Source organism: Oncorhynchus keta, chromosome 34 (assembly GCF_023373465.1).
Source record: "Oncorhynchus keta strain PuntledgeMale-10-30-2019 chromosome 34, Oket_V2, whole genome shotgun sequence".
Lineage (NCBI taxonomy): Eukaryota > Metazoa > Chordata > Actinopteri > Salmoniformes > Salmonidae > Oncorhynchus > Oncorhynchus keta.
This window is the reverse complement of record NC_068454.1, coordinates 54281878-54294948: the sequence shown is the minus strand read 5'-3', so window position 1 is coordinate 54294948 and position 13071 is coordinate 54281878. Positions and strand designations below refer to the sequence as shown.

At 45.8% G+C, this 13071-nt stretch overlaps 1 protein-coding gene across 8 annotated transcripts in view; it reads right to left on the bottom strand.

Annotated features, from left to right (window-relative positions):
• Positions 1 to 13071, bottom strand: part of LOC127915142 (plectin-like) — a 177321-nt gene that overhangs the window by 97180 nt on the left and 67070 nt on the right. Inside the window, exon 1 of one of the 8 annotated variants that reach the window (XM_052494090.1) lies at positions 9109 to 9204. The exons of the other annotated variants lie outside the window; for them this stretch is intronic. Within the exon in view, the coding sequence (XP_052350050.1) occupies positions 9109 to 9175 (67 nt within the window). The 5' untranslated portion in view covers positions 9176 to 9204. Of the gene's footprint in view, positions 1 to 9108; positions 9205 to 13071 lie in introns of those variants that run through there. 8 annotated transcript variants of the gene reach the window in all.

Genomic DNA, 13071 nt, shown 5'->3' with positions numbered 1-13071 from the left:
GAAATTGTCAGACCAAAAGACCTGTTCACCTGACACAAGACTGAATCCAAACATTACAATGTTGATTTTATGTGCATTTTACTTTGACCGTACTTTTCACAGCATTTGTCAATGACAACATCTGAAAATACTCTGGATACATTCAACAGAATATGAATATTCACTGTACTTTCGGAGTAGGGGCAAGATATGAACAAAAAACAATTACGGATTTGAGTGAGAGGACTAACTGGTGTCTCCAAGTGGCCACACACCTGTCCAAACTTGAAAGTAGTTTCAATGCACTTTTATGACTCAAGAAAAGAGCTTTCAACAGCACGGTGCTTTGTTTTCATTTTATTTTTTAGCTCTCCTTGGTTTGCCACTGAGGAACTGAAGCAAGCGCACTTGCAATGGCCTGTGTCCCCACCATCACACAATTACTGTTGTTGTTTACATAATCCAAAAACGTTCTATTATAAATCACAATCTGGGTCAGGTGGGTAACATTTGAAAGCTTATTCTATTGCCAACATGACAACTAAATGATAAAACACCATCACCTTTGAACCTAACATGACCTTACACACTCAAGACTAGCAACTCTTTCAGAAGAAGGGTCAGTGGCCACATTTAATAGTGTAAAAGCACAAGGAATGCTGAAGGCAATGAACTGCAAACACATTCCTTGCAACTACGAAAGAAATGGATTATCATTGGCATGCTACAGTCTGCCTAATCACAGAAAGGAAGGTTGTGCAGGTGTGCGTTTGTACTCCTACACAATTCATATTAAGTTGCAATATGCAGAAATTGCTTCGCCATTTCCTGGTTGCTGAAAATGCGAATAGTTCACCTAATTTCAGTTTGTGACAAAACAACTGTCGAGAATCATTGTACCATCTAAACCACTGTGAAATATATTTTCAATAACCAAAAAGATTGGATTTTCAGCTGTTTGAAGCTGGTGTACAAAACCGAAAATAAAAGAAGAAAAAAACTCAACTTAAGCAAGGGAATCATAGAAATAGAGCACATAGAACAGATCTCCCGCTGCTTAGACTTGCTTTCAGTGACAGCTCTATAACTCACTATAAATCACTATTTTGTCTTTTGCTTTAAAATGAAATGTCTCCAATTAATCATCAATTTCAAAAGGACCATGATCTATCAGTTTATAATGAAAAGAGATGACCCTATTACTTCCTTAAGAAAATGTGCTCCTGGTTAAAAACGATAAACTGGCAATAGCACCTTAATACCATCCCCCAATTTCACTGTGTCATGCCATGTCCCCTAGTTGTGCCTTCTGCCCATGCCAGCACTCCTAATTAGGGATAATTTGCATCCACATGCCCAGTACCCTCCTCTTAGAACTGCCCATCAGTGGGATTTCATGCGCTGTTTGTGCATAAAGTGCTAACTGAACAACCCGTTGTCTCACAATGACAATGAACTGGTTAAATGCCCAGACCCACTTATAACCCCTTCCTCCAAACCATGACACTCTATGACACAGCTGACCATCGATTCAGTGTTTCAACAGGTCGTAATGGTTGCAATTGCTTTATGATTGCTGATACTGTATGTTTGCATTATCAACCAAATGAATGGTCAGAAATAGAAGTCTAAGAGAGAGGGAATTGTTTCCACTATGCTGAATAAGCTGTTCATTATCTCTGGACTGCTGAAGTTCGCAATGGGACGTCGGGCCAGGGAATGGAAGTCGACATTGATAATAGATAGAGGGAGATGAAAAACGGGATAATCAGAAACGAGAGCGAGAGAAAGAGAGAGATAGATAGAGAGAGAGGCGAGATCGTAGGAGAGTCCACTCCAGCCAGATCCTGTTCCTGGTAAGTCTGCTTAGATGTGTCAGAAAACCCACTCTGCCCAGAATAGACATGTCAGCACCCACACCAGGGACGCTGACTGGGCTCCATGCCCACTGTAAAGGCTCTGTGCTCTGGGACTCAATGGTCCGTCCAAGACACGTGCCTACGGCCTGCCCACTCTGATATAAGACCCCAAGCCATTCCAGCCACTCCCAGGGAAAAACAAAGGTCATCAGGATATGTCTTAGAGACCAGTTGTGTGTATCTGTTGCGTTGAGAGTAATATGTCCAGGAATCAAATGAAGCTCAAATTCATGTGGCTGGTAGATGTAATTACAGCTGCTAATAAACGACTGAGACCCCCACAATCTGTCTCTGGGAGGAAGAACGTAAGAGAGAAAATAAAGAGAGCAAGTCAACAGGATGCTTGACAGCTGAGTTTGCCAGCAAAACATTCAAGTGCTCTGCTACGGATAATGGCACAAACCACATCCAGGTAGTAAGTTCCCAACAGTACTGCAGGTAGTCTAACCGACCTATGATAGGTCTTTAGATGACTAAACACACCACAGATCATTACGAGCCCACATGCTCTGAGTGTCACGTCCTGACCATAGAGAGCTGTTTATTTGCTATGTTGGTTGGGGCGGGACAGTGACTAGGGTGGGTTATCTAGGTGGTTAATGATGTATGTTGGCCTGGTATGGTTCCCAATCAGAGGCAGCTGTTTATCGTTGTCTCTGATTGGGGATCATATTTAGGCAGCCATTTCCCCATTGTGCTTGGTGGGATCTTGACTATGGATAGTTGCCTGTTAGCACGATTGTTTAGCTTCACGTTTCATTTGAGATTTATTGTTTTGTTTTGTTTTGCTGTGAGTTTCACTTAGTAATACCAACTACGGACCAAGCAGCGTGCCCAGGAGGAAAGCCAGGAGTGGAGGACATCCTGGACGTGGGAAGACATTATGGCAGGAGACAGAAGCCTGCCATGGAAGCAGGCGGAGGCAGCGAGGGAACAACAGCGACGACGCCAGGGTTCGCGGCCACGACACAAGCCCAAAGACAGCCTGAAAAATGTTTGGGGGTGGCACACGGAGTGGTCGGCGACGGTGAGGGTGAGTCAGAGACCGAGGAGGAATATTGGGACAGAATGAGCAAGGAGTGGGCAGCGAAAGTTGAGGGGAGTGAACCAGCGCCAACTCCCTGTACTCACCGTGGGGAGCGTGTGACCGGTCAGGCACCATGTTTTGCGGTGATACGCACTGTGTCTCCAGTGCGCATTCACAGCCCGGTGCATTCTGTGCCAGCTCCTCGCACTTGTCGTGCTAAAGTGGGTATCTGTCCAGGACGGGTTGTGCCGGCTCAGCGCGCCTGGTCTCCAGTGCGCCTCCTCGGTCCAGGATATCCTGCACCGGCTCTACGAGCTGTATCCCCAGTGCGCCTCCACAGTTCAGTACGTCCTGTGCCTCCTCCCTGCACTCGCCATGAGGTGTGTGTCACCAGCTCGGTACAATCAGTGCCGGTCCCACGCATCAGGCCTCCAGTGCGCCTCCACAGTCCAGTACGTCCTGTGCCTCCTCCCTGCACTCGCGCTGAGGTGCGTGTCATCAGCCCGGTGCCACCTGTACCGGGCCCACGCATCAGGCCTCCAGTGCGCCTCCACAGTCCAGTACGTCCTGTGCCTGCTCCTCGCCCTGAGGTGCGTGTCACCAGCCCGGTACCACCAGTGCCGGCCCCACGTACCATGTTTCCGGCGAGGATCCCCAGTCCAGAGCTTCTGGCGACAGATCCCATTCCAGAGCTTCCGGTGACGTCTCACAGTCCGGAACCTCCAATGACGGTCCGTGGTCCGGAACCACCAAAGAAGGTCCGGAACCTCCTGAGACGGTCCGCGGTCCGGAACCTCCTGAGACAGTCCCCGGTCCAGAACCTCCTGAGATGGTCCACGGTCTGGAACCACCGGCGACGATCTATGGTTCGGTTTCTCCAGCAACGATCCACGGTACGGTGCCTCCGGCAACGATCCACGGTACGGTTCCTCCGGCGACGATCCACGGTCTGAAGCCCCCGGCGACGATCCAAATTCTTCCACACCTATCTCAACAAACCATTTCTGTATCACCTTGTGGGCCTTCCACAACTATTGCCACAAAGTTGGAAGCACAGAACTGTCTACAATGTCATTGTTTGCTGTAGCCTTAAGATTTCCCTAGCCCGAACCATGAAAAACAGCCCCGGTACAGTTGTCACCACACATTGGGGCAGGTAACGTTCTCCTGGCATCCACCAAACTCAGATTTGTCCGCCGGACTGCCAGATGGAAGCGGAATTCATCACACGCTCTGAAATCCAATGGTGGCGAACTTTACAGCACTGCAGCCAACGCTTGGCATTGCGCATGGTGATCTTAGGCTTGAAGCTCCCAAAGAACAGTTTATGATGACGTTGTTTCCAGAGACACTTTGGAACTCAGTAGTCAGTGTTGCAACCGAGGACAGACGATTTTTATGCGCTACGTGCTTGAGCACTCGACGGTCTCATTCTGTAAGCTGTGTGGCCTACCACTTCGTGGCTAAGCCTTTGTTGCTTCGAGACGTTTCCACTTCACAATATCAGTTCGAGCCACGAATGCTGATTGGCTGACAGCCGTGATATATTACACTGTATACCACGGCTATGACAAAACATGTATTTTTATAATTACGTTGGTAACCAGTTTATAATAGCAATAAGGCATCTCAGGGGTTTATGGTATATGGCCAATATACCAATGGCTGCATCCAGGCACTCCACCTTGCGTTGTGTATAAGAACAGCCCTTAGCCATGGTATATTTGCCATACCACACCCCCTCAGGCCTTATTTCTTAAGTAACTTACTTGAACTCCGTTACAGTATGCTTCCCTCCACTAGATCAGCCAATGCTGGGGAGGCTATGGAGATTTCTAATGTTGAAGAATGAACTGGAATGAATTACAGTGCATTCGGAAAGTATTCAGACCCCTTGACTTTTTCCACATTTCGTTACGTTACAGCCTTATTTTAACATTTATTTTAATTTTTTAATCTCTCTTCAGTCTACACACAATACCCCATAACGATAAAGTAAAAACGTTTTTTTAGACTTTTTGCCAAATTTATTAAAAACAAAACACTGAAATATGACATTTACATAGGCATTCAGACCCTTTACTCAGTACTTTGTTGAAGCACCTTTGGCAGCAATTACAGCATCAAATCTTCTTAGGTAAGACGCTACAAGCTTGGCACAACTGTATTTGGGAAGTTTCTCCCATTCTTCTCTGCAGATCCTCTCAAGCTCTGTCAGGTTGGATGGGGACCGTCGATGCACAGCTATTTTCAGGACTCTCTAGAGATATGCGATCGGGTTCAAGTCTGGGCCACTCACGGAAATTCAGAGACTTGTCCCGAAGCCATTCCTGTGTTGTCTTGGCTGTGTTTTTAGTCCTTTTGGAAGGTGAACCATCACCCCAGTCTGAGGTCCTGAGCGCTCTGCAGCAGGTTTTTATCTTTCATCTTTCCCTCGATCCTGACTAGTTTCCCAGAAACTGGGAAGGGTATCTGTGCAATTATACATTTACAACCCCTATTGTTTTTGTGCTCGCTTGATCTGGTTTTGAGGATGACCCCCTCAGATTGGGACAAGGTGACTAGCATGTCACCTCGCACCTCTGGAATCTCTCGACCGGGGGAGGACTGCAACCAGCTGGAGGGGCGCTTTTAACCCGATAACACCTCTTAAAATGGGCTACTTATAGAGAGAAAATCACAAATTTATAGGTTGGGGTAACAAGGCAACCGTGGACATGGAGATTAATGTTGATGTCAATATGACTTATCCGGGAGGATCCATTGAGAAAGTTTTCTAGACACAGATTATGCCTAGTACTGGACTAAGCACTTTCTGGCTGGAAGTGTCCACTTATTGGTTATACATTCGTGACATCCGTGTTTGGTGTCTTTTGAGAGAATTTGCCAACAAAATATGTTTTTTTCCCCCAGTCAGCGACGGTTGGTCAATTCCCTGCATACTGGGTCACCAATTAGGGTAACAGGGTTTTGGGAGCTTCAGCAACTTGACAGATGTGACCTAGTTTTAGGAAGCACCTCTTTGGACCCCTTCTCTGTACGGTAACGGTTAAAAGTGCCATCCAGGTGACTGACAGCTTTCAACATAGCAAAGGTCAACAGGTTGACTGGTCACTTGCTATAAAATGGTTCATGACCCGAGTGGCAACAAGCAGCATCAAGCAACATTAAGGGCCAGAAAGCTCATTCACTGAGGTGACCTTAATCTACAGTGTGTCTTGCTTCACGGGCCGTGTCAATCAGCACCTTGGCCAGGCTTGAGTGGCACCTTTGAAATGCAAGAGGGCCAGAGCAGCATAGATTAACCCCTGGCACGAAGCGGGCGACTAAATTGGGATGATTTAGTGAGATCCAAAATGGAGGGCTTCAGCGTCCCTGGTGTAACTTGTCATGAAATTCTAAACCAGAGGAAAAGAAAAGAGAGGTGTGGTGGGTGAGTTGGCATCGCAATGGACAGCCTCTGTCGGTAAACCACCAAAGGCCACCATAAGGAAAGACTGGAAAACCACAAAGGACTGTTGCAGACAAAAGAGCAGTGTTTTCGTCATGAGCTGGCTGAAAGAGGGAAGGAGAAGGAGAGAAAAAGAGGTGCCGTTGGCATTCCACATATTGAGAGGAAAATAAACAAGTTGACTATTCTCGGCTAATTGAAATTAAACATCAACTTCGACTGCAAGGGGAGAAAGTTATGGCATGTTGACACAGAGGGTGTTGAGTCCATGAGAGGTGAACAGAGAGAGAGGGAGAGAGAGAGAGAGAGAGAGAGAGAGAGAGAGAGAGAGAGAGAGAGAGAGAGAGAGAGAGAGAGAGAGAGAGAGAGAGAGAGAGAGAGAGAGAGAGAGAGAGAGAGAGAGAGAGAGAGAGAGAGAGAAACACACATATTGTGCAGAGATCAATAGCAAACTCCAGGAGCTGTTCTGTAAACTCGGCCAAGCTAGAACTGTCTCCAGATGCTGCCTAATAAATTAAATAGTTTTGGAATCAAGTAAAGCAGGTCCGAATGATTAAGTGGTAAAAACTAAGCTTTTGCATAAGATGTGGGTGTGCCATGACCTTTTCTCTTGGGCAGAGTTCACCTATATGAAAAAAAATGAAGCTGATGTCACATCTGAAGAAGAGGCTATTGTGTGTGTTACGCAAGAGGAAGTTTCAAGTTGTATTTGTCACATGCGCAAGGACAGTGAAATACTTAACTTGCGAGCCCTTCCAATCAGCGCAGTATTCAATATCAACCTAGTATGACAATACATTTAAATGAAATAAATAGGAGAATGTAAGCTACATACAGGGTCAGTGCCAGTGTAATGTGCAGGCATACTGGAGTAGTTGAGGTAGATAGATATGTGCACGTGGGCACGGCTTAGGAGAAAGTGACTGGTAGCAAGAGAAATTATAAGAACATGAATAACAGTAAACAGCACGTCAGCAGAATAAGTGGTGGGTGTGTGTGTGCGTGATGGTGAACGTGTGTATAGGTGTTAGTGTGTGTGCGCAAGACTGTCAGTGTCGGCGTGACAGGTGGATATACATGTTAACAGGGCTGAAAAGTGACTCGTAGCAAGAATATACGTAGAAATACTTATGGTAATATGCTACCGGTAATATAAACAGGAGTAAGTGACCAGTAGCAGGATAAATGGATACTAATAATGGCAATCAATAATCAATGAACAGCAGCGTAGTGGTAGTAATACAAATCGAATCAATAATCCTTTTAGGAGCAGCGTAGGTGTTAAGGGAGAGCAGCTTGGCTGAGTTCTCAGAGGCACGAAACACACATGGAAAACCTATAAATTGGGTGCAGAGCTTGAGGTGAAAAATATCAACTCCATGAGTCATGGATCACAACGACTTCTCCTTTCCCAGAGTGGAAAGAAATATGAAGTCAGAGATTACCGCTCACCCGCCGAAAATAAGCACCTCTCCCACTTCCAGTGTTGCTACTTGTCTAATCTAATGAGCCGAGATTCGGCGGGGGACAGTGGTGCGCTCCCTGACCAACCAAACTGTAACTGCGCCCCCTGCAGATCCTGGAAGAGGACCCCAGTGGGACTCACTATGGGCGAGGGCTGAAATCGTGGGCCTGTAACGGAGTCCGACAGATTTACAGTGTATTACATTAAGGTGTCATGTTTATCAACTCCAACATTCTTACTGTAAAACCTGTCAGACTATCGAGCAATGCTTCATTTCACATCAATGTTTCAATTCTGAAGAGAAAAAGTCAGATGTATGCCAAAAATCCCACTTTGCATTTCGTAATGAAAATCAGGTTTGAAAGTTGTGGTGGTACATTGTGTTCACCAAGGCTTTGTGTGCGGTAAACAAGTTCCAGCAGACTCGGGGATCTGATGTCGGCAGGGAATGTGAAACAGTCCTGCTCATTCGCAGATCCCCTGTGGGAGCCATAGATTTCCACACAGCACAGCTCTGCAGCAGCCAAAACATCAGGATGATTACTTCACTTTTGCACCAGTCAGGATTAACCATTGACGGGCAGACTGTGGTGGTCCAATATTCTCTCATATCAATCCCTCAATCTCGCCACTTCAGCCCCTCTGGATGACAGACTACGTAGAATGGAAAGCAGGGCGTGTCATATTTCAGTCACACTTGGAACGTAAAAAGAAAGTAGCCACAAACTCTATCGTATTTATAATTGAACCAAAACTAAATACACCTCAGTCGCACACCTGGCTGGTGGCAATACTTGCGGAACTTATGCCCCGAAAACGTATGCAAATGCGCAATAGAAGGTATGTGGGAAACTCAAAAGCAACTGGGGGAAAAAATGTGGGAGAGGGAGGAATGCTCTGACCAAGACCTCAAGGCATGCACCTCAACCATCCACCTGTCCAAAAGGAAAGATAAACAGCTAGCTGGCTTCCATCCACGCACCCACCATGTCTTTCACCCCCCCTCCTCATGTCTATTCTCACCTCTACCTCTGAGGAATGTCGTATCCGTCTGGTTTGTCTCCTACCTTTCTTAGGAAAATCTTGTCAGTCTGGTTTGTCTCCGACCTTTCTTAGGAATGTCGCATCAGTCTGGTTTGTCTCCTACCTGTCTTAGGAATGTCACATCAGTCTGGTTTGTCTCCTACCAGTCTTAGAAATGTTGCGTCAGTCTGGTTTGTCACCTACCATTCATAGGAATGTCTTCTCAGTCTGGTTTGTCACCTACCTTTCTTAGTGCCGCGCCAGAAGCGATCTCCCAGTGGGTCACCCATTGAACACTCAGCCATGTCCATGGCGCTTTGACCTCTCAGTGTCACCTCAGGTTCTCCTGGGTCCATCCACTCTAACCCTCTAGACCATATAGACTATACTAAACCTTCCACCACCTCCACTGCCTTAGGCCAGAATTGAACCACTTCTCTCCCCCATGTGAAACATATTGCCCGTCTTGTCTTGTAGATCCACACTGCATGCAAGATGTGACAAGGAAGAGAAGGAGGGGGTCGATGGAACAAGAGCTTCTTTTCATCTTATGTCCAATGTGCCCATAAAGACAAAGCAACATCTGAGTAGGCCTACACCATAAATCTAAGGCCTTGCCAGGAATCAATGTGTCCTCCTCCGGCTCCTGCCCGCCCGCACCTCTCTCTCTCCCTCTCTCTCTCTCTCTGTCTCTCTCATTACCCCGTACCCCATACATCTAAGAGCACCCACAGATTGTTCCAGAACCACTCTGTCAGGCCAGACACACAAACACACACATACACACACACACACACACAGGGCTCCTTGTCCCTGGAGGCCTCACAAATTTCAGCCTTGCTGACTAAGACGAAGGTCGGACATTGCCATGGAGCGATAGAGAGGCAAAGAGAAAACTAGAGGAGGGACAAAAACAAAGAGTGAATCTGGCCTTCTTCTCTTATACCCAGTCTTAGTCAATAAAAGCTGCAATTCAGTACTGCATTTTTACCCAAGTTCACCCCACAGTCAATCTTCGCCTCTCTTCTACTCTCTCCTACTCATTCCTAAGTTCATGGAGGTGAGCGGTTAGGCCTTGTCCAGGTTGTTAAAAGAAACATTCCGTTCTTCTGCAGACAGTTGGAGGCGTGTTGAGGCCCAGGGAGAAAGTGACAAGAGATCCAGATATCCTCCCTTACTCAAGGCTCCATAACAGTTCAAACCTGTATTAATAATCAATACTTTCTTTGTTTTGAGTGGCTGAAGAAGGATTACCCAAATTGTTAACATTTTTGAAGGGGACATGGGCTGGAAGATAACATTCGCAACGCATTTGGGACACACAGATATGAGTCAGTGCACTTGGCTAGATGCCTTCATAGTGGATTTAACAACGCACTTTGAAGGATACGATCAAGATAGGAGAGATAACAGTAAAACACCATTGTGCAAATTTCAACAATAAAATAATTGTGCAGGCATCAGACCTGTCTCTACTTGCTTTCCCAGACAGCACTGGTGATGACTCTCTTATAAGGTTTTCCAACTCCGGGTCTCATTTGAACATGTAGAAGCACCTGTAGCATTATTGCCATTTTTTAATCACAAGAGCAGTGTGGAATTGCTGACGATAACACGAAAACGGTTCACTAAGAGCTGCATCAACATTGTCTGCATAGGACACACTACAACCAATACCTTATCATGAACTTCTTCTTACACTATTCACAAGGCCGTTTCTGGGGTGATAACTGTTGTTGATTTTTGTCCCCTGCGCTTCCTGTCGGAGTTTGAATTGGAACTAAGATGGAGGAGCAGGGAGGAAATGTCCGTCGGGCCCGGGAGTGCTAGCCAACAACCGGGCTCGGCCCGTTTGCGCCACCCAGAGCCCGGCGGCTGCTCCAGACCAGAGGGAAGCATTCATTCCACAGTGTCGATATGATTAATGAAGTTAAACTACACAGCGGGGGAAAGCCACAGTAGAGGACTAAGTCTCACACTCAAACGTGTCCCACAGTAAAACGAAAGGGCAGCAGCTAAGTCGGTGTTGAGGAAGCAAAAGCACAATAAAAACCTTGGGAATGTTTGTGCTATGACTCAGCGACGTTCAGCGACTACAAAACCACACATGGGAGTGGTCATGCTGATCCACGCGTTGCCATAGAGACGCCGCCTGTAAATGGGACACAGACTAGGCAAATACAGTACCGTCTGTGGCTGAGGTCGAAAGAACGTGGCTGTTGCCCCAGCAACCGTCACCGAAACAAAACTGACACAAGATACCCTTCCTTACTGGCAGTGACTTGGGCAGAATTTGCATTGCGACCTGAAGAGGCTTGGTTGTATTATATTTTTAGCCAGGCATCCTGAAAATCAACTTAGTCAACATTTAAACCAGCAGACACACACACGCAAAATGATGCACACAGGCACCGCACAAATGAACACACACAATAAGGTGATTTATTATCCACATTTTGCCCATAAAAACCTCTCCATCTGGAGAGAATAAATCAGTCGCATTCTTTCCTCTGAGCGGAACAGGGGGGATTCCTGGAAGAACTTCCATTCGTAAAAGCAGCCTGCTGTAATTTATTTAGTTTGTTTGTGGCTGAGAAAAGAAAGGGTCCTTTCTCTAACAGCTCTGGACATCAACATCAGCAGTAACTTTCCAACATTGTCGTTCCTCTCTAGCTATCATCAAATGGACCGTCTCTGAGCTGATCTCGCCACAAGGGAGCTCTTTGTGATTCCAGGGACACGGTAGTCAGAGACAGCAACATAGCAGGGTCTGTCCATTCCGCAGGCTTTAGCTGGAGAACCAGAAAGGGAACTATCCCTAAGCTCTTTAACTGAATCCAACTATCATGACCTACTATAACCTACAGTACATCTCTACCAGCAGTCCATGTATGTTGTTAGTTTTGAGCAGATGTGTGAATAGCAGCCTATTAGAGAATATATAAAGATATATTCAAGAGTTTAAACATTTTTAAAAGTGAGGTAAGCGGGCAAATAAATTCCATAAAGTAGACCCTCTGGTTAAAATACTATAGCAACCCTAGTTCAATAGCAACCCTATAGCAACCCTAGTTCAATAGCAACCCTATAGCAACCCTAGTTCAATAGCAACCCTATAGCAACTCTATAGCAACCCTAGTTCAATAGCAACCCTATAGCAACCCTAGTTCAATAGCAACCCTATAGCAACCCTGGTTTAATAGCAACCCTATAGCAACCCTAGTTTAATAGCAACCATATAGCAACCCTAGTTCAATAGTAACCCTATAGTATAGTAGTAACCCTAGTTCAATAGCAACCCTATAGCAACTCTATAGCAACCCTAGTTCAATAGCAACCCTATAGCAACCCTAGTTCAATAGCAACCCTATAGCAACCCTAGTTCAATAGCAACCCTATAGCAACCCTCGTTCAATAGTAACCCTATAGCAACCTTAGTTCAAAACTAACCCTACAGCAACCCTAGTTCAATAGCAACCCTATAACAACCCTAGTTCAATAGCAACCCTATAGCAACCCTACAGCAACCATAGTTCAATAGCAACCCTATAGCAACCCTACAGCAACCATAGTTCAATAGCAACCCTATAACAACCCTAGTTCAATAGCAACCCTATAGCAACCCTACAGCAACCATAGTTCAATAGCAACCCTATAGCAACCCTAGTTCAATAGCAACACCATAGCAACCCTAGTTCAATAGCAACCCAATAGCAACCATAGTTCAATGGCAACTCTATAGCAACCCTAGTTCAATAGCAACCCTATAGCAACTCTATAGCAACCCTAGTTCAATAGCAACCCTATAGCAACTCTATAGCAACCCTAGGTCAATAGCAAGCCTACAGCAACCCTAGTTCAATAGCAACCCTACAGCAACCCTACAGCAACCCTAGTTCAATAGCAACCCTAGTTCAATAGCAACCCTATAGTAACCCTAGTTCAATAGTAACCCTATAGTATAGTAGTAACCCTAGTTCAATAGCAACCCTATAGCAACCCTATAGCAACCCTAGTTCAATAGCAACCCTATAGCAACCCTAGTTCAATAGCAACCCTATAGAAACCCTATAGCAACCATAGTTCAATAGCAACCCTGTTCAATAGCAACCCTATAGCAACCCTAGTTCAATAGCAACCCTATAGCAACCATAGTTCAATAGCAACCCAATAGAAACCCTATAGCAACCATAGTTCAAAAGCAACC